Genomic DNA, 20,244 nt, shown 5'->3' with positions numbered 1-20,244 from the left:
TAATACTAGTGAATGGGGCAGTGCTGACTATCTAACTAATAGTGTTGTTACGTACGCGAACGTTTCGTTCAGAAGAACAAATCTTTTTAGTGAACGAACTGAACCGAATCAGTTTATGCAATGATTAGTTCTTTTAGCTTGGCCGCCGTGAGGCGAGCGAGTCGGCTGGGAGCGGAAACAGAACTGTTGAAGCGTTCTGTCACTCACTTCTGAATCTTCGGTGAGGGACTTAAGTGAACTGAGTGATTCGTTCAGTGAACTAGTGTACTGATGAACTGAGGAACTGAAGAACTGAAGAGTGATTCGTTCAGGGGAGGGACTTCAGTGAACGGAGTGATTCGTTCGTGGAATTTATTGTTCGTGATCCGTTAGACGAGTGATTTCTTCGTAGAACTTCTTCGTTTGTGAACCGCTAAAGGTGCGATGTACTAGTACGATGAGTGATTCGTTTGCGCAAGGAATGACGTACTATGCAATGAACGTTCTCATGGGTGATTATAACAGCAAATCCTGACGTCCTCGCGGTGATAGCTTTCACTAGCAGCCGTTTCTTCAAACTCACGGCTAATGTTGAGTCATTCAAGCACACATGAAAACAAGCACACATATTAAAAATACATGTAAATTAATAATAAATGTTTTTACGTACACATACATATCATTCCCTCTGTGTCGCTAATGTGATTATTAAAGCATTTTATTTCATAATATTAATAAGAACAACACATTAAACTTCTCCAACTGTTCTCAAGGCACTAACAGTAAGATGAGTGAACAGGAAGCCCTGGCTGGTGTCAGCGACGCTGTCCACCGCGGTGGAATGCACAAAAGTCACGCCGGCTGGCGAGAGCCTAGCTGGACGTCAGGGGACGCGGAAGGATAATCGGTAGCTCAGGACGAGGAAGCACTTGAATGATTTTGCGAAAAAGAAATTAAGTTGTGTGGAATAATGTGAAATGACACAGGGAAAAAGTATTGAACACGCCAACTGGTATTTATTTAATACTTTGTACAAAAGCCTTTGTTTGAAATGACAGCTTCAAGACGCCTCCTGTATGGAGAAACTAGTCACATGCATTGCTCTGGTTTGGCCCATCCCTCCACACAACCAGTCTTCAAATCTTGAAGGTTCCGTGGGCTTCTTTTATCGCCCTTGAGTTTCATTTCTTTCCATAGATTTTCACTTGGATTCAACTCAAGTGATTGGCTTGCCCATTCTAGCAGCTATTTTTTTTTCTTTGAAACCAATTGAGTTTCCTTGGCAATATGTTTTGGATCATTATGCTGCTGAAATTTCCACCCTCATTTCATTTTCATCATTCTCGTAGATGGCAGCAGATTTTTGTCAAGAATGTCTTTGTGCATTTGCCCATTCATCCTTCCTTCAATAATGTGAAGCTTACCAGTACCATTTGCTGAAAAGCAGCCCCACACCATCATGTTCCCACCTCCGAACTTCACTGTTGGTATGGTGTCTTTAGGGTGATGTGGAGTGCCAATTCACCTCCAAACGTGGTGTACAGTATGGCATCCAAACAGTTCAATTTTGCTCTCATCCGACCAAATTATATTCCCAGTATTTAACTGGCTTCTCCAAATGTTGTTCAGCAAACTTTAAACAAACTTTGACATGCATTATTTTTTTCATTTTTTGGCAATGCGGTCTTGCATGGTGAACATGCATACAGGCCATGGTGGCAGAATGCTTTACACACTGTTTTCCTTGTGACAACAGTACCTGCTAATTCCAGGTCTTTTTGAAGCTCTCCACAGGTGCTCCTTGACTCTTGGACAACTCTTCGGATTATTTTTTGTACTCCTCTGTCAGAAATCTTGCGAGGAGGACCTGATCGAAGCAAATTTATGGTGGTATTGATTGGCTTTCTACTTGCGTATTATGGTCCCAGCCATCCTCACTGGAACATTCAGAAGCTTACATATGCGCCTGTAACCAATGCCATCGTTATGTTTTGCAATAATTAGTTTGCTGTCTTGAGACAGCTTTTTGCTCTTACCCATCATGTGTTTTGACTCACACCTTGGCAATTAGACCTTTTTGTAGGCCATCAATTAGAACTGAACCAGCTGATATTCATTTGCACTGACAAGGGGCTGGATTGCTGTTTGATTATTGTTTGATTTTAGGTGCTGTCTTGGCTTTCCATGCCTTTTTACACCTCCCTTTCTTCATGTGTTCAATACTTTTTCCCTGTGTCATTTCACATTTTTACACACAACTTAATTTCTGAGCTTATTTGTTCTACTTTCTTTATATGTATGGATTATTTGGGTTGTTCTCAACATTTGGTGAAATGTTCAGGTCAATAGCACCTTTAGAAGTATATTTAGTGAGAAAAATGGTGACGTGTTAAATACTTATTTCAGCCACTCTGTGTGTGTGTGTGAGTGTATGTGTGTGTGTATATATATATATATATATGAGCGTCTGCCTCACAGTTCTGAGGACTGGGGTTCAATCCCTGGCCCCGCCTGTGTGGAGTTTGCATGTCCTCCCCATGCCTGCGTGGGTTTTCTCCGGGCACTCCGGTTTCCTCCCACATCCCAAAAACATGCATGGTAGGTTAATTGAAGACTCTAAATTGCCCGTAGGTGTGAATGTGAGTGCGAATGGTTGTTTGTTTATATGTGCCCTGCGATTGGCTGAGAACCAGTTCAGGGTGTACCACGCCTACCAAGGGGGAAGGTGGGTCTCACTTACTTGCATGGCGGTACTCCCGAGGCCGGGCTGCTCCTTGGGTTCCCCCCACTTATCGTTCCCTTGTCGGGTGCCCCTATCCGCCCTCCTTTCCAACAAACAAGGGACACTCTGCCATAAAACCCTGACTGGTGGAGGGCTGCAGTGATGGTTTACTTTCTGGAACTTTCTCCCATCTCCCGACTGCATCTCTGAAGCTCAGCCACAGCCTCTTTGGGTTCTTCTTTCCCTCTCTCACCAAGGCTCTTCTCCCCCGATTCCTCAGTTTGGCCGGACGGCCAGCTCGAGGAAAGTTTCTTGTCGTCACAAATGTCTTCCATTTAAGGATTATGGAGGCCACTGTGCTCTTAGGAACCTTAAGTGCAGCAGAATTCTTTTTGTAGCCTTGGCCAGATCTGTGCCTTGCCACAATTCTGTCTCTGAGCTCTTCAGGCAGTTCCTTTGATCTCATGATTCTCATTTGCTCTGACATGCACTGTGAGCTGTAAGGTCTTATATAGACAGGTGTGTGGCTTTCCTAATCAAGTCCAATCAATATAATCAAACACAGCTGGACTCCAATGAAGGTGTTGAACCATTTTCAGGATGATCAGAACAAATGGACAGCACCTGAGTTAAATACATGAGTGTCACAGCAAAGGGTCTGAATACTTATGGCTGTGTGATATTTCAGTTTTTCTTTTTTAATAAATCAGCAAAAATTTACACAATTACGTTTTTTTCTGTCAATATGGGTGCTGTATTTACATTAATGCGGAACAAAAAAATTAACTTAAATGATTTTAACAAATGGCTCCAATATAACAAAGAGTGAAAAATTTAAGGGGGTCCGAAAACTTTCCGTACCCACTGTATATAATAAAGCCTATCACTCGTATCCTGCTGGCTAACTATGCTTTAACTGGTGTTATACTATATAAAACATCAAATAAAGGCCTACGTAGGAAGACGTATTAATACCTGTATGTATTAATATTAATGATTGGTATACACTGGTCCTATTGTGATTGCAATGATAGCAAAAAGTACACATGCGAGCATTGTAGAAAACACTTGATTAGGTACACTTGCACACAGTGACGGTGTGAATGTGAGTGCGAATGGTTGTCCGTGTCTATATGTGCCCTGCGACTGACTGGCGACCAGTTCAGGGTGTAGTCCGCCTTTCGCCTGAAGTCAGCTGGGATAGGCTCCAGCGCCCTGCGACCCTAACCAGGATAAGAGGTGTTGAAAATGGATGTATGGATGGATATTGTATAGTAATGTATATGCTATACATTGTTATTATTGTCTTACTCAAAGCAATCAGATTGGATGCCTTGGAAGTGCAATGATCTTCTATGATCCTGTGTTGATATTGTCACTGTATTGTATCATCTTGCAGAAAAAAGTATAATATTTCCAAACATACTGATATGTTGTCATCTAAAAGTACATACTTGTCTACTCGTAGAACATATTTCAAACGCACAAACACATTAGTCTGAGTGGCAGCCAGCATTTTTTCATGTTCCCAATTTACGTTGTAATGCAAGATGCAGTAGTAAATGTGACAGTTTGAACTCGCATTACTGTTCTTTAATGTCACGTCATACAACCGTATGCACCAAAATTTACGTTTTAGTGCTTTAATGCGCAGTAATTGAGGTGACTGTTTGTTTAAAGTTGAACGCATCATTTAGGTGGCTGAGTAGAGTTATTAGGAAGACTTGTTCCGCTTATTTTGACTTGTTTGTTTGTGTAATGCTTGCATCATGTCACTTGTTTGTTTCACACCTTTGATTGCAGCCATGTCATTATGGAGCACCAAATGTAGCAGGTGTGAAACCTGTGACATTGTGTGTGGGTGTGTGCGTATGCGAGCGTGCGTGGTGTGTGTGTGCGCGCGTGTGTGTGTGTGTGTGTGTGTGTATGTGGCAGCTTCACACCAAAACATGAAACAAGATAAACAAATGCTTGTTCTTCCTTTTAACTGTAATTAAAGTTATTGACATAACCTTCACACATCCATACACAACATAACTTCTATATTATAAACAACACTACATACTCCACCTGCACACGCACGCACTCATGCACACACACAAGCACACACACTCACACATCATTATTGCATCATTTTCAATCATCTATCTATCTATCTATCTATCTATCTATCTATCTATCTATCTATCTATCTATCTATCTATCTATCTGTCTATCTGTCTATCTATCTATCTATCTATCTATCTATCTATCTATCTATCTATCTATCTATCTATCTATCTATCTATCTATCTATCTATCTATCTATCTATCTATCTATCTATCTATCTATCTATCTATCTATCTTTCTGTCTTTCTGTCTGTCCCGCCATCCAACTGACCACCAACCAACCAACCAACCTACCTACCCATCCCTCCATCTATCTATCCATCCATCCATGTATCCTCCAAAAGCTACATTTAGATGGCATTGCACATATTGATAATTTGGCCTAATTTGAACCAGAGTGCCCCCTTTCAATCATAGTGAGGATAGGTCTGACTATCTGATGTCTCCGATTATCTTGACCAATCATCTGGTTGTGTGGGGCAGTCTTGGTGCCAGAATGTGTGTTTTGGGCGGGCATTCGGTCAGCGTGGGGGTCACATTGTAACCCTCAAAGCACTGATGGATGATTAGACGCGATAAGTACCCTGACCCTGCTATGCAAACACCGTTTTCTTATTTCTATTTTGTTTTTATTCTCTTTAATCTTTGTCTGAAATAAATCAATTTAGTTATTGATTAAATTTATTATTATTTGTTCTACTTTCTTTATATGTATGGATTACTTGGGTTGTATGGATATGTATGGATTACTTGGGTTGTTCCCAACATTTGGTGAAATGTTCAGGTCAATAGCACCTTCAGAAGTATATTTAGTGAGAAAAATGGTGACGTGTTAAATACTTATTTCAGCCACTCTGTGTGTGTGTGAGAGTGTATGTGTGTGTGTATATATATATATGAGCGTCTGCCTCACAGTTCTGAGGACCCGGGTTCAATCCCCGGCCCCGCCTGTGTGGAGTTTGCATGTTCTCCCCGTGCCTGCGTGGGTTTTCTCCGGGCACTCCGGTTTCCTCCCACATCCCGAAAACATGCATTAATTGGAGACTCTAAATTGCCCGTAGGCATGACTGTGAGTGCGAATGGTTGTTTGTTTCTATGTGCCCTGCGATTGGCTGGCAACCAGTTCAGGGTGTACCCCGCCTCCTACCCGATGACAGCTGGGATAGGCTCCAGCACGCCCGCGACCCTAGTGAGGAGAAGCGGCTCGGAAAATGGATGGATGGATGGATTAAATTATATATAAAGATTGTCACTAAAAGGCTATACTTCAAGGACCTTTGGCAGGAGCGTTATTAGCATTCCCACATAGTTTCGAGGCACAACACACCCCACTGCAACATGATTGGCTCCTGCGTCGCAGGAAGGGCAGGCTACGCAGATGTAATGAGATGACCATCCCAAACATGTATTACGTTTTTACAAAATAAAAACAAAGAAGTTTGTTATACTTAGGTTTAGAGCTAGGGTTGGGGCTTAAGGCAGTTTAGGATGGGTTAAGGACAGAATTAGGGTGGGTGAGAAACATTAACACCGCCACACCTAAGTCACACACTTGGAAGCACCTGGAAGCAGTACGGCGTGTTCTACGGGGATACAACAGCCAATCATAGTGTAGCTGCGTGTGCCCTGGAGCCACTAATGTTGGAGCAGGGCATGTCGTGCCAAGAAACTATGTAGGAATCCTAATAACGCTTGGTAGGGCACAACTCATTTGGGGTTGGGGGCACTGTAAATCATTTAGGGGTGTGTGGCCCATGCATGTTCCCCCCATGATGCGGACACTGGTGTGGGGAAAACAGTGAGGGGCCGACAGTCGTAAATATTAAACAATTGCAAATCATTGATCTGTCTTAGATGTCTTTGATCAAAAAAGTTCAACCAAACCACAGACACGGCTTATTACGTGTAATGGAACGATAGCCAATTAAGCTAGCGCTGTTGCCATATACAAATGTAAGAGCAATCGGTTGTGTTGAGTGTTTGTATAATGTGTCTCCCATGTCATTCACCACAATATAAATGACAAGACCAGTTCGCAACAGCAATTGCCAATCTAGTGTCTGGGACACCTTACAACCACGACAAGGAAAGTCTGTCATTTCAGAATTTTTTTTTGTTTGTTTTTTGTCCTACATGGTCCTATGATGAACATTGACCAATAGTGCGAAGGCGCGCCATTAAACTGGACAGTTTAATAAGTGTAAAAAGGCATCTTTAAGGATCTTACAGGCTTTTTTTCTCGTGTGGGCATATGGAAAACATTATGTCCACAAAATCCTACATGTTGGGCCAATCGTTGTCATATTTTCAGAGGTTGAAATGGGCATAAAGAGAGATGCCGACATAAATTTTCTTGCTGAATGGTCGTATGTATCTGACTTCACGCTGATGTTAAGCTTTACCGCCTCCTTTTGAGAGGACAAATGTAACATCCCTATTAGAAAATATTGGGCCAATGTCTAGAAATGTCTATGTAAATTTTGCTGAAGATTGGTGACAGTTTTGGGACTTTAAGCGATGTAACGTTTATGGCCCCCTTTAAACTCCTGTGACTTCCTGAGCTCTCTCCCTTTTTGTCTGATGAGAGCGTGTATAACAGGAGCGCGCGCCATCCAATTGTTGTTCCTGCGAACCCAAGCTCCGGTTAATTCTGTGGACCCGCACTTCTTTCCCGCGGTCCTGCCTGCCCACACACTGTTTTCCTGCTGCCTGGACTAATTTCATCTTGTCCCGCCTCCCCGATGACCTGTGCCGTCGGGGTGACCAGCACACAATGATCGGGCGGCGTCTGGTTGGTGTCATTTTTGTTGTGTGGCCACTCAACCGGACAAAGAGAGGACGATTTTATGACACCATGTCTGGTAATCTGGTATAGTGACCGTCGTGAATGACACAAAAAGTCGTGCAGTCTGAGCTTGGCATAAGCGAAGATGCTTGAGAGTTTCACACGAGAAACTTAATATATAAATATAATAAATAAATAATAATAATACGAATTTTGAATTAAAAATTTGACCAGAACGGTACAGTGGAACCTCAATTTAATGTACTAATGATGGTGTCATCTGTTACAGCCGATTGTCCATCATATTGAAACACTTTTTCATGGCTTATAAATACAACCATACAGTACAAAAATGATTGTTTTGTACTTTTTTCGTGGCATAAAATACACAGTACAAAGTTATCATAAATAAAAATGTATCCAATGTTCCTTTCCTTGAGCTGTAACCTTATCGTGGTGGAGGGGTTTGTGTGTCCCAATGATCCTAGGAGCTAAGTTGTCTGGGGCTCCACGCCCCTGGTAGGGTCACCCATGGCAAACAGGTCCGAGGTGACGGACCAAACAAAGTACGGCTCCAAAAACCTCTATGACGAACAAAATAAATGGATATAGGTTTTCCTTTCCCGGACGTGGGTCACTGGGGCCCCCCTCTGGAGCCAGGCCTGGTGGGGCTCGAAGGCGATCCGATTCCCAGCTACAGAAACTGGCTCTATGGATGCGGAATGTCACCTCTCTGGCAGGGAAGGAGCCCGAGCTGGTGTGTAAGACGAGATGGTTTATATACTTGCGAGGAGAACGATTAGAGTTGTTCGCAGTTACAAACTCCTACCGCTCTGAACACACTCTCTCGATCCCTCTCTTTTTATTTTCTTAGGGCGGTTTCTAGTTACACAGACGTTGCTGCTATCTTAAGATAAGGGCACACACAGCAGTCACATATATGACTCCTTGTGGAGATGTGTTCTTCATCAGCGCTGATTGCTTCAAACTTTGACCTTTGACTATACTATAAGAGTAAATATGGGATAACAAATGTAAATTTATTCTAACATTTCCCTCCTGTTTATCACATATTTGCTCAAATTCTCATATCACCATACATCAGTAACTTCAGTTAGATTTTTGACTGTAAGATACTTTTTATGAAAACATACATTTACTCTCAGAGGCAATGTTAATATTTATTCATAGCCACCTGGATCTGGAAACAAATCCGGCAGGTTATAATGCACGTCATTATCATCATTACTGTCATTATTTTTAGAGTCAGGACCAAGTAAAGGATACATTTGAGCCATCTGGTACTCCATGGGTGAGATTGCTGTTGTTATCAATCTATTAATGAGAGAACGAAGACAAGGAATACAACAACATCCACACAAGGTCTAAATTGCTGTAAAAACAGCGATTGATACCAAAATTGAGGACACCACGGCTTTGTATTTTCCAAAGGCATTCATCCCGGAGTTCCACATGGAGGTGTCAACACCATTTTACCATTAAGGGTTCGGAGTCCCTCTATGGCCTCGGTGAGACTGCCATCCGCAGCTGTGTTGTTGGGAATGAATGTGCAGCATTGTTCTCCGAACATAGCACAGACTCCTCCTCTCTCAGCCAACAACATGTCAACAGCGATCCTGTTTTGAAATGCCATAAGTGATGTGGCTGATAGCTGTTCATGTACAGCCTCAAACCCACCCTGTGTCATGGTCTGTGTCCAGCGGCAACCGACCCCGCTCCGGCGGCGTTCGTCCAGCGGCCGCCACCCGACCCTATTGCCTGGCCTCTGCATTACCATTGGGTTCGGCACCGTGGCCGTCCGCCTGAATGGCCCTGTAAAGACCCTGGTGCTTGGCGTCCTGGACGACCTCCTGAACCGCTCAGCCGAGAACCTCACCTCGGGTGGCCTGGATGGCCACCAGACTGACCTGAGGGGTGGACTCTGTACCCTCCTCAAGGCCCCCTTCCGCCCACCCTGGGTTGGTGATTTTTTTGGTTGTTGTTTGGGGAACGTCTGGGATACGTTCCTTTAGAGGGGGGGTACTGTCATGGTCTGTGTTTTGGTTTGGGTTGTGTTTAGTTTTGTTCCATGTTTTCCTGTGTTCCATGTTTATCGTGTGCTCAATAGGTTGTTGTGTCCAACTGTTCTTGTCTACTTTGTGTCAACCAATCAGCTCTCTCCAGTCACTCGTGTCTTGTCCAGGTGTTCCTCGTTGTCTCGTCAATCTGTTTGTATTTAGTTCCCTGGTTTCTTTCAGTTCTTGTCGGTTCATTGTCGTTGTCACATGTCTTTGCCATGTCATAGTCGCCAGTTGTCTTTATCATTGTGGTATGTCATTGTCAGGTGTCATTTTCCCTTTCTATTCCACGTCTTACTCCCAGGTCATAGTTTGTTTCCAGTTTTAGATATTCGAGTGTTTCTTTGTTACTTTGATTTGATTGTTATCTGTTGTGGGACTTCGTTCAGTTTTCCCTTTTGAAGATTAAATATTATTATTTTGAGACTCCCGCACTCCTGCCTTGCCTCCCTGCTTCCCTGCAATTGGGTCCACCATGTTCTTGCCTTGCGTTACTCGCCTTCGCCCTAACCACGTACGTGACACCCTGTGTCCAATTGCCCAATTTTTGCACATTATAATGGATGTAGTTGATTCTGTCTACGTTTTTTGTTGGTTGTACACCACCAACAGATCGAGGACTCAAATCCTGCAGCTATTTGATACTTGAATTTGTACTCACTTGAAACACCACGGGGAACACCAATGGCGTCAATGTCTGTTGGATCATTTTGGCCCTGCCAGTCTGCTGCTTTTCTCTGACGTCGCCAATGTTCTGGCATGACAGTGGATAGAGTAGCTGTTAATTCTTGTACAGACATGGGATGTGCTGATACTGGTAACAACAAGGTCACTAGGGCACAGAGACCTGTTACATTCTTTTTGCAATTTATCAAATAGTCTAGCATTTCCACACCACCACCAGATGTCCCCTCTTCTCTACGGATTGAAGTTAATTTCTACAGCTATTGATACTGTAGGAACCTGAATTTTATAATCACCTATTACTCTCGAGGTTCCATGCGTGTTCGTTTTCGTGAAAGAGCTCTGGGTGAGTAGCTACGCTTATCCTAGCCTCAGCAGAGACAGCGCAGACTGATCAAAGCTATCTGTTCTTGCCCCAGACTTATACAATGTTTCAAAGAGGAAGTATAGAATCGTCTTCATCTGATTGGTCCAGGTCCCATCTGACGTCCTCATTGCTGCTGGCTCCAGGCGCGGTCTTGCATCTTATGTCCACAGTGGCTCCCCGCAGCCACCTCCTCTCCTACATCTGTTCTCCGTGGCCTCCACATGCACCCTGGTGGGATCTTTCCTGCAATAAACTCCCACACCCTTATCTGATTTACAGTTTATACGATACTGCAATAAACACCCTTGTTTACTCCCAGACATTTGTGGAAAACATAGGTTTGTGCTTATCAACTCTAGTCACAGAAAACACGCTGTCCCAACTCATACATGTAATTCCAACTCAAATCTAATACATGTCTTGTAAGGTACCACCAATACGTCTCATAACCTTGTCCAGTTATCTGTTTGGTGTTTGCAAATCCCTTTAAATTAGTAATTGGGAGCCTCAATTTAGTCGTTGTGTTTGAAGTTATGGTTACCCTAATTGAATTATTATATGCCCATGAGACTATCCAGGGAATGACAGGAATTGGTGTTCCTGACTGTCCGCTACTATATCTAACCCTGTGTAAGAGTAAGGGTTTAGTGGTTACTTTATGCTCCGTTCGTTTAACCTTGGGTGATTCCCACAAATACCATACTAACATAAAAATCAAAATAACAGATAGCATTGACATCCAATAGCTAATTTTAAACACTTAGGGGTCATTCTGGTTGAAATATCCCCTCTACTTTAGTTCTGTGTCTTATAAAATCTTCACTGACTTTCGGGTCTTCCCAGATTCTAAACGTCTGAGACTATTATCAGACTTTTGCTCACCTCCCTTGTTGGAGTTTTCAACCTAAATGACCTTTTTACAATGTGTCAAATGAATCCAAGTTGACCTTTCTACTATCTTTACAGCTGTGGGGGTTGTCAAAAATACTTGAAATGGGCCTTAATTTAGTTGTGTACCACTGTTTCTTCTTCACACTTACAAGAACCCAGTCTCCTGGCTCCACTAGTTTGGCATCCTGCTGGGAGACAAAACGATCCTCACCACCTTGTTTTTGTGCTTCTTGTTGTATTTCTAACATTTTACGCATGTAGTCAGCTAAATTAGATTCATCATTTGTTTCCCATTGGTTCTTAAATTGAGGTAGTTTGTAAGCCCTTCCAATCAATGTTTCATAGGCTGTTAGTCCTGAAATACTTATGTTTATATACAGCTTTACTAATTCCAAACACTGTGTCCACGGCCTTCCTGTTTCTTCAATGCACTTTTTAAGTCCATCCATCCTCTACCGCTTATCCGGGTCGGGTCGCGGGGACAGTAGCTTCAGCAGGGACGCCCAGACTTCCCTCTCCCCAGCCACTTCATCCAGCTCTTCCGGGGGGATCCCAAGGCGTTCCCAGGCCAGCCGAAGGATGTCGTCTCTCCAGCGTGTCCTGGGTCGTCCCCGGGGTCTCCTCCCGGTGGGACTTGCCCGGAACACCTCACCAGGGAGGCGTCCGGGAGGCATCCGAATCAGATGCCCCAGCCACCTCATCTGGCTCCTCTCAATGCGGAGGAGCAGCGGCTCTACTCTGAGATCCTCCCGGATGACCGAGCTTCTCACCCTATCTCTAAGGGAGAGCCCGGACACCCTGCGGAGGAAACTCATTTCGGCCGCTTGTATCCGGGATCTTGTTCTTTCGGTCACGACCCACAGCTCATGACCATAGGTGAGGGTAGGAACGAAGATCGACCGGTAAATTGAGAGCTTCGCCTTTCGGCTTAGCTCTTTCTTTACCACAACGGACCAATACAAAGTCCGCATCACTGCAGACGCTGCACCGATCCGCCTGTCGATCTCCCGTTCCATTCTTCCCTCACTTGTGAACAAGACCCCAAGATACTTGAATTCCTCCACTTGGGGCAGGATCTCATCCCCGACCTGGAGATGGCATGCCACCCTTTTCCGACTGAGGACCATGGTCTCAGATTTGGAGGTGCTGATTCTCATCCCAGCCGCTTCACACTCGGCTGCGAACTGCTCCAATGAGAGTTGGAGGTCACGGCTTGATGAAGCCAACAGAACCACATCATCTGCAAAAAGCAGAGATGCAATACTGAGGCCACCAAACCGGACCCCCTCTACGCCTCGGCTGCGCCTAGAAATTCTGTCCATAAAAGTTATGAACAGAATCGGCGACAAAGGGCAGCCTTGGCGGAGTCCAACCCTCACCGGGAACGAGTCCGACTTACTGCTGGATATGCGGACCAAACTCTGACTCCGGTCGTACAGGGATCGAAAAGCCCGTATCAGGGGGTTCGGTACCCCATACTCCCGAAGCACTCTCCACAGGACTCCCCGAGGGACACGGTCGAACGCCTTCTCCAAGTCCACAAAACACATGTAGACTGGTTGGGCGAACTCCCATGCACCCTTGAGGACCCTGCCGAGGGTGTAGAGCTGGTCCACTGTTCCACGGCCAGGACGAAAACCACACTGCTCCTCCTGAATCTGAGATTCGACTTCCCGACGGACCCTCCTCTCCAGCACCCCTGAATCGACCTTACCGGGGAGGCTGAGCAGTGTGATCCCCCTGTAGTTGGAACACACCCTCCGGTCCCCCTTCTTAAAAAGGGGGACCACCACCCCAGTCTGCCAATCCAGAGGCACTGTCCCCGATGTCCACACGATGTTGCAGAGGCGTGTCAACCAGGACAGCCCCACAACATCCAGAGCCTTTAGGAACTCCGGGCGAATCTCATCCACCCCTGGGGCCCTGCCACCGAGGAGCTTTTTAACTACCTCGGTGACCTCAAACCCAGAGATAGGAGAGCCCGCCTCAGAGAACCCACACTCTGCTTCCCCATGGGAAGGCGTGTCGGTGGAATTGAGGAGGTCTTCGAAGTATTCTCCCCACCGACTCACAACGTCCCGAGTCGAGGTCAGCAGCGCCCCATCCCCACTATACACAGTGTTGGTGGTGCACTGCTTTCCTCTCCTGAGACGTCGGATGGTGGACCAGAATTTCCTCGAAGCCGTCCGGAAGTCTTTCTCCATGGCTTCACCGAACTCCTCCCATGCCCGGGTTTTTGCTTCAGCGACCACCAGAGCTGCATTCCGCTTGGCCAGCCGGTACCCATCAGCTGCCTCAGGTGTCCCACAGGCCAAAAAGGCCCGATAGGACTCCTTCTTCACCTTGACGGCATCCCTCACCGTTGGTGTCCACCAACGGGTTCGGATATTGCCGCCACGACAGGCACCGACCACCTTACGGCCACAGCTCCGGTCGGCCGCCTCAGCAATGGAGGCGCGGAACATGGTCCACTCGGACTCGATGTCCCCCGCCTCCCCCGGAACATGAGCAAAGTTCTGTCGGAGGTGGGAGTTGAAACTCCTTCTGACAGGGGATTCTGCCAGACGTTCCCAGCAGACCCTCACAATACGTTTGGGCCTGCCACGTCGGACCGGCATCTTCCCCCACCATCGGAGCCAACTCACCACCAGGTGGTGATCAGTTGACAGCTCCGCCCCTCTCTTCACTCGAGTGTCCAAGAGATGCGGCCGCAAGTCCGATGACACGACCACAAAGTCGATCATCGAACTGCGACCTAGGGTGTCCTGGTGCCAAGTGCACGTGTGGACACCCTTATGCTTGAACATGGTGTTCGTTATGGACAATCCGTGACGAGCACAGAAGTCCAATAACAGAACACCGCTCGGGTTCTGATCGGGGGGGCCGTTCCTCCCAATCACGCCCTTCCAGGTCTCACTGTCATTGCCCACGTGAGCATTGAAGTCCCCCAACAGAACAATGGAGTCGCCAGCGGGAGCGCTCTCCAGCACCCCCTCCAAGGACTCCAAAAAGGGTGGGTACTCTGAACTGCTGTTTGGTGCATACGCACAAACAACAGTCAGGACCCGTCCCCCCACCCGAAGGCGGAGGGAGGCTACCCTCTCGTCCACCGGGGTGAACCCCAACATACAGGCGCCGAGCCCTCAAAGACCCCTAATGATGACGACAAACAATGGACTTCGTTTTCCCTTGCCCGGACGCGGGCCACCGGGGCCCCCAACTGGAGCCAGGCCTGGTGGTGGGGCTCGAAGGCGAGCGCCTGGTGGCCGGGCCTGCACCCATGGGGCCCGGCCGGGCACAGCCTGAAAGGGTAACGTGGGTCCCCCTTCCCATGGGCTCACCACCTGTGGGAGGGGCCATAGGGGTCGGGTGCAGTGTGAGCTGGGCGTTGGCCGAAGGCGGGGACCTTGGCGATCCGATCCCCGGCTACAGAAGCTGGCTCTGGGGACGTGGAATGTCACCTCTCTGGCAGGGAAGGAGCCCGAGCTGGTGTGTGAGGTCGAGAAGTTCCGACTCGATATAGTCGGACTCGCCTCCACACACACCTTGGGCTCTGGTACCAGTCCTCTCACTTTTTAAGTCTGTTTTTTTATTGTTCCATTCATCCTTTCCACTAATCCAGCGCTTTGAGGGTGGTAATGATTCTTTAGATCAATGTGAAACATCACTCCTATCTTTTTCACAATTTGGTTAACAAAATGGGCACCATTATCACTGTATATTTTTTCAGGAATATCATATCTTGGAATGATATCCTTACAAAGTGCTTTTTCCACTGTCAATGCATCTGGATGTTTGGTTGGGAAGATTTCTATCCATTTTGAAAAGGCATCTATGATAACCAAACAATATTTATTTTTATTTTTTCCTCACTTTGGTTTAATTCAACAAAGTCCATATGGATAATTTGAAACGGATATTGTGGTGTAGGGAAGCGTCCTCTACGTAGTCTCAAATTACCTTGTGGATTGTGCCTTGCACATGTCAAACATGCCCTACAAATTTTTTTTTTAATAAGAATTAAAACCATAAGTTGTATAATGTTGATGTATCTGGCCCACCATCCCTCCTGTTGAGACGTGTTACACCATGACTCAATATAGCAGCCCATTTGTATAGATTTTTTGGTAGGATAGTTTTATTATTTTTTGTCATACACAGATGTCTTTTTGTAATGTTGATAAGAATTCTGCATTTGTAACCAATTTGCCTGTTGATGATATCATGTCTCTATTCTTTCAATATTGTGCAAAGGTGTGTACTGTGGCAAATGCATCTTGACTGTGTAAATAGTAACATAACCCAGATTCTACAATAATTTCTTATCTTCTATTGCTCACACGTCTGTCCTGCAGTTGCTTCTTTTATTAAGGCTTGAGTAGGTGGTATCACATTCCACGATCTTTTAAGGATGTGGTCAATGCCTGGAGGTGTGGGGGCTTTATTGCCTTGTGGCAATCTGGTAAAAGGGTATCTTTGTCCTCCACACGTAAATGCAGACCAAAACTGACTATCGTTATCTATGGGTATAGAAAATAATGCATTGCTGATATCTACTACAGTAAAGACTGCAGCATCTGGCCTGAGTGTATGCAACAAAGTGTAAGGGTCAGGCACACATGAAGCTGTTTGAATTGACTGCATTATTTACCGCTTGTAGTCTTGCACCATGCAGTATCCTACAGATTGTGGCGCTTTCTTTAGTGGGAATATTGGAGTGTTGCATGGAGAGTCATCACATTTTACTATTACTCCAGCAGGAGTCAAATCTTCAATTACTGGTTTGATGCCTTCGTATGCATCCTGTTTCAATGGATATTGTCTCACACATGGTCTGTGTTCAGTTTTTTACCTGATTTGTACTGGTAAGGTTCCTTTTATTAACCCAACATCTCTAGGTCCTTTAGACCATAACTTCTCTGACACTTCCTTCAACAAATCTTCCTCATCCTCAGTGAGCATGAAGTCTTATTTTTGCTGAGAATGTAGGTGTATCCCTTCTTGTGCCTGAATTGTCCAAAATAGTACCTTTCTTTCTAATCCTGTTGAGGCACTTATTTCTGTATTGGTTGAAAAGGTAACCCAGTCAGTTGCTTTCTCACCTTGTTTAACTATTCTCCCTAAGTCTTTCCATTTTTTATGTCTATTTTTGTACAACGAGATGTGGGGTGGAGTCCACATTCTAAACAGTGCTTCCATCTTTCACTCCTGCAATTGCTGTGCTTTCTGTATCAGTGTATAAATAAGTCACAGTGACTCTAGGTGGTGTTATTTTTGCCAATTTTCTCTCATATTCCACATCTGGACCAGGTGTACCTTTGTACCAGAGTGTAATATGCAAATCATTCTCTGACATTTTGTCTTGTAATTTGGGGATCATCTTTCTCCCTTCAGTCATTAATGCTGTTGCTGTTTCTTTTTATCTTTATTTTATTTATTTATTTATTTATTTCAGCATGGAGGGCGTGATTTCCATACTCCTCCAAGGTGCCTGTAGGCAGGCCAATGTAGTGTTTGTTAAACCAGCTGCGAATTGCGTCTTTTAAACCTGCATGGAGAGCACTCTTCAACTGCTGTTGAAATGGCTCATTTACATCTCCATCCTCCTGCAGGCTACTGTGAGTCTTGAATACAGTTGTCATTCTTACTCTGTATTCCTCAAAAGGCTCATCATCCTTTTGTTTTACTCTTGCTATTTCAGTGTAATTTGCTCTCTGTCTGAAACGCTGGGTTACTCTGTTAATTAATCCCAGCTGGTGGGTCGAGGTCCAGTCCTGGAAAAGGATCTCTAGGCTCTCTCTAGGGAGCCTGCCGTGGCCACGGTCTTTCTGGAGTCCACCACACCCGCTGGAATCCTTAGGTATTTTGGCATCCGGCTCGAAGGACCAAGTTAATGTTTATGTAAACAACCTAGAACATCTAATAAACAATAAACAAGGAAGGAAGACAAGAGATGGTTTATACACTCGCGAGGAGAACGATTAGAGTTGTTCGCAGTTACAAACTCCTACCCTACCCTCTCTTTTTATTTTCTTAGGGCGGTTCCTAGTTACACAGACGTTGCTGCTATCTTAAGATAAGGGCACACACAGTAGCACCGTAAAACAATCACATATATGACTCATTGTGGAGATGTGTTCTTCATCAGCGCTGATTGCTTCAACCTTTGACCGCAAAATGTTCCAGCCGCTATCTTTTGATGAGGGCACAGTCCTCTTCACAGACAACATCAACTTTTATGATACAATCAGCATTATACTGCTAAATGCATGCTTTGAAAATACTATAAGAGTAAATATGGGATAACAAATGTAAATTTATTCTAACAAATACTTCTCCTCAATTTCACTGACACGCCTTCCCATGAGGAAGCAGAGTCTGGGGTCTCTGAGGCGGGCTCTCCTATCTCAGGGGTTGAGGTCACCGAGGTGGTTAAAAAGAACCCGGGGGTGGATGAGATTTGCCCGGAGTTCCTAAAGGCTCTGGATGTTGTAGGGCTGTCCTGTTTGACACACCTCTGCAACATCGCATGGACATCGGGGACAGTGCTTCTGGATTGGCATTATAGGGTGGTGGTCCCCCTTTTTAAGAAGGGGAACTGCAGGGTGTGTTCCAAGTATAGGGGGAATCACACTCCTCAGCCTCCCTGGTACGGTCTATTCAGGGGTGCTGGAGAGGAGGGTCTGTCGGGAAGTCGAATCTCAGATTCAGGAGGAGCAGTGTGGTTTTCGTCCTGGCCGTGGAACAGTGGACCAGCTCTTCACCCTCGACAGGGTCCTCGAGGGTGCATGGGAGTTCGCCCAACCAGTCTACATGTGTTTTGTGAACTTGGAGAAGGCGTTCGACCGTGTCCCTCGTAGAGTCCTGTGGGGCGTGCTTCGGGAGTATGGGGTACCGAACCACCTGATACGGGCTGTTCGGTCCATGTTTGGTACGTATTGCCGGCAGTAAGTCGGACTCGTTTCCAGTGAGGGTTGGACTCCGCCAAGGCTGCCCTTTGTCACCGATTCTGACGTCGTCTCTCCAGCGTATCAAGGGGCGTGCCCGTGGTCTCCTCCCGGTGGGACACGCCCGGAACGAATGACCAGGGAGGCGTCCAGGAGACATCCTAATGAGATGCATAAGCCACCTCAACTGGCTTCTCTCAATGCGGAGGAGCAGCGGCTCTACTCTGAGCCTCTCGCGGATGACCGAGTTTCTCACACAATCTCTAAGGGAAAGCCCGGACACCCTGCGGAGGAAACTCATTTCGGCCGCTTGTATCCGGGTTCTTGTTCTTTCAGTCACGACCCACAGCTCATGACCATAGGTGAGGGTAGGAACGTCGATCGACCGGTAAATTGAGAGCTTCACGTTTGGGCTTAGCTCCTTCTTCACCACAACAGACCAATACAAAGTCCGCATCACTGCAGATGCTGCACCGATCTGCCTGTCGATCTCCCATTCCATTCTTCCCTCACTTGTGTTTAAGACCCCAAAATACTTGAACTTCTCCACTCGGGGCAGGATCTCATCCACAAGCCGGAGAAGGCACTCCATCCTTTTCCGACTGAGGACCATGGTCTCAGATTTGGAGGTGCTGATTTTCATCGCAGCCGCTTCACACTTGGCTGCAAACCGCTCCAGTGAGAGTTGGAGATCACGGCTTGATGAAGCCAACAGAACCTTATCATCTGTGAAAAGCAGAGATGCGATACTGAGGTCCCGTATTAGGGAGTTCCGTACCCCATATTCCCAAAGCACCCCCCACAGGATTCCCCAAGGGACACGGCCTTCTCTGAGTCCACAAAACACATGGAGACTGGTTGGGCGAACTCCCGTGCACACTTGAGGACCCTGCTGAGGGTGAAGAGCTGGTCCACTGTTCTTGAGGACTCAACCATGCTATTATTTTGGCTCATATCTACAGTTTACCATTAAAATAAGAGAATCTACAGACTGGTGTATGAATCATTACAGAAACATAAAGGGGCGGCACGTTGAGCGACTGGTTAGAGCGTCTGCCTCACAGTTCTGAGGACCTGGGTTCAATCCCTGGCCCCGCCTGTGTGGAGTTTGCATGTTCTTCCCGTGCCTGCGTGGGTTTTATCCGGGTACTCCGATTTCCTCCCACTTCCCCAAAACATGCATGGTAGGTTAATTGAGAACTCTAAATTGCCAGTAGGTGTGAATGTGAGTTGTTTTTTTGTATGTGCCCTGCAATTGGCTGGCAACCAGTTCAGGGTGTACCCCGCCTCCTGCCCGATGATAGCTGGGTGAGGCTCCAGCACGCCCTAGTGAGGAGAAGCAGCTCAGAAAATTGAATTAATTTCATAAAATTTCAATTACAATGAAAATGCGCTTTTTTATTTCACCTTCATTTTAAACAAATTGAGCAACATTAGAGCAACATTGTACCAATGTTTGAATTACTCACAGTCAGCTGGGCTAAAATCCTTATTGTCAGCTTCACAAAACATGTAAAAATATATTCTTACTCCCCTACACACACACACACGCACACACACTTACACACGCGTTCAGCCACATACCCCACACACGCAGACACAGTAAATTCGCCGATAAAATACCTGCAAGATTACATCAAGTGATTGGCGTATGTGTGGTTACTGTATCTGCTCACAGTCC

At 45.8% G+C, this 20,244-nt stretch overlaps 1 protein-coding gene across 1 annotated transcript in view; it reads right to left on the bottom strand.

Moving 5' to 3' along the window:
• Window positions 1-7,729: 7,729 nt before the first annotated feature.
• LOC133486899 (trace amine-associated receptor 13c-like) overlaps window positions 7,730-20,244 on the bottom strand; it is a 37,833-nt gene continuing 25,318 nt past the window's right edge. Inside the window, exons 3-4 of the mRNA XM_061792723.1 lie at window positions 10,336-10,428; window positions 7,730-8,350 (exon numbers count right to left, since the gene is read on the bottom strand). Of these exons, the coding sequence (XP_061648707.1) occupies window positions 8,306-8,350; window positions 10,336-10,428 (138 nt within the window). The 3' untranslated portion in view covers window positions 7,730-8,305. The remainder of the gene's footprint in view (window positions 8,351-10,335; window positions 10,429-20,244) is intronic.

This window comes from Phyllopteryx taeniolatus, chromosome 12, assembly GCF_024500385.1.
Source record: "Phyllopteryx taeniolatus isolate TA_2022b chromosome 12, UOR_Ptae_1.2, whole genome shotgun sequence".
In the NCBI taxonomy this organism is placed as follows: domain Eukaryota; kingdom Metazoa; phylum Chordata; class Actinopteri; order Syngnathiformes; family Syngnathidae; genus Phyllopteryx; species Phyllopteryx taeniolatus.
The sequence above is the reverse complement of the archived record's forward strand: the minus strand, read 5'-3'. Positions and strand labels throughout refer to the sequence as shown.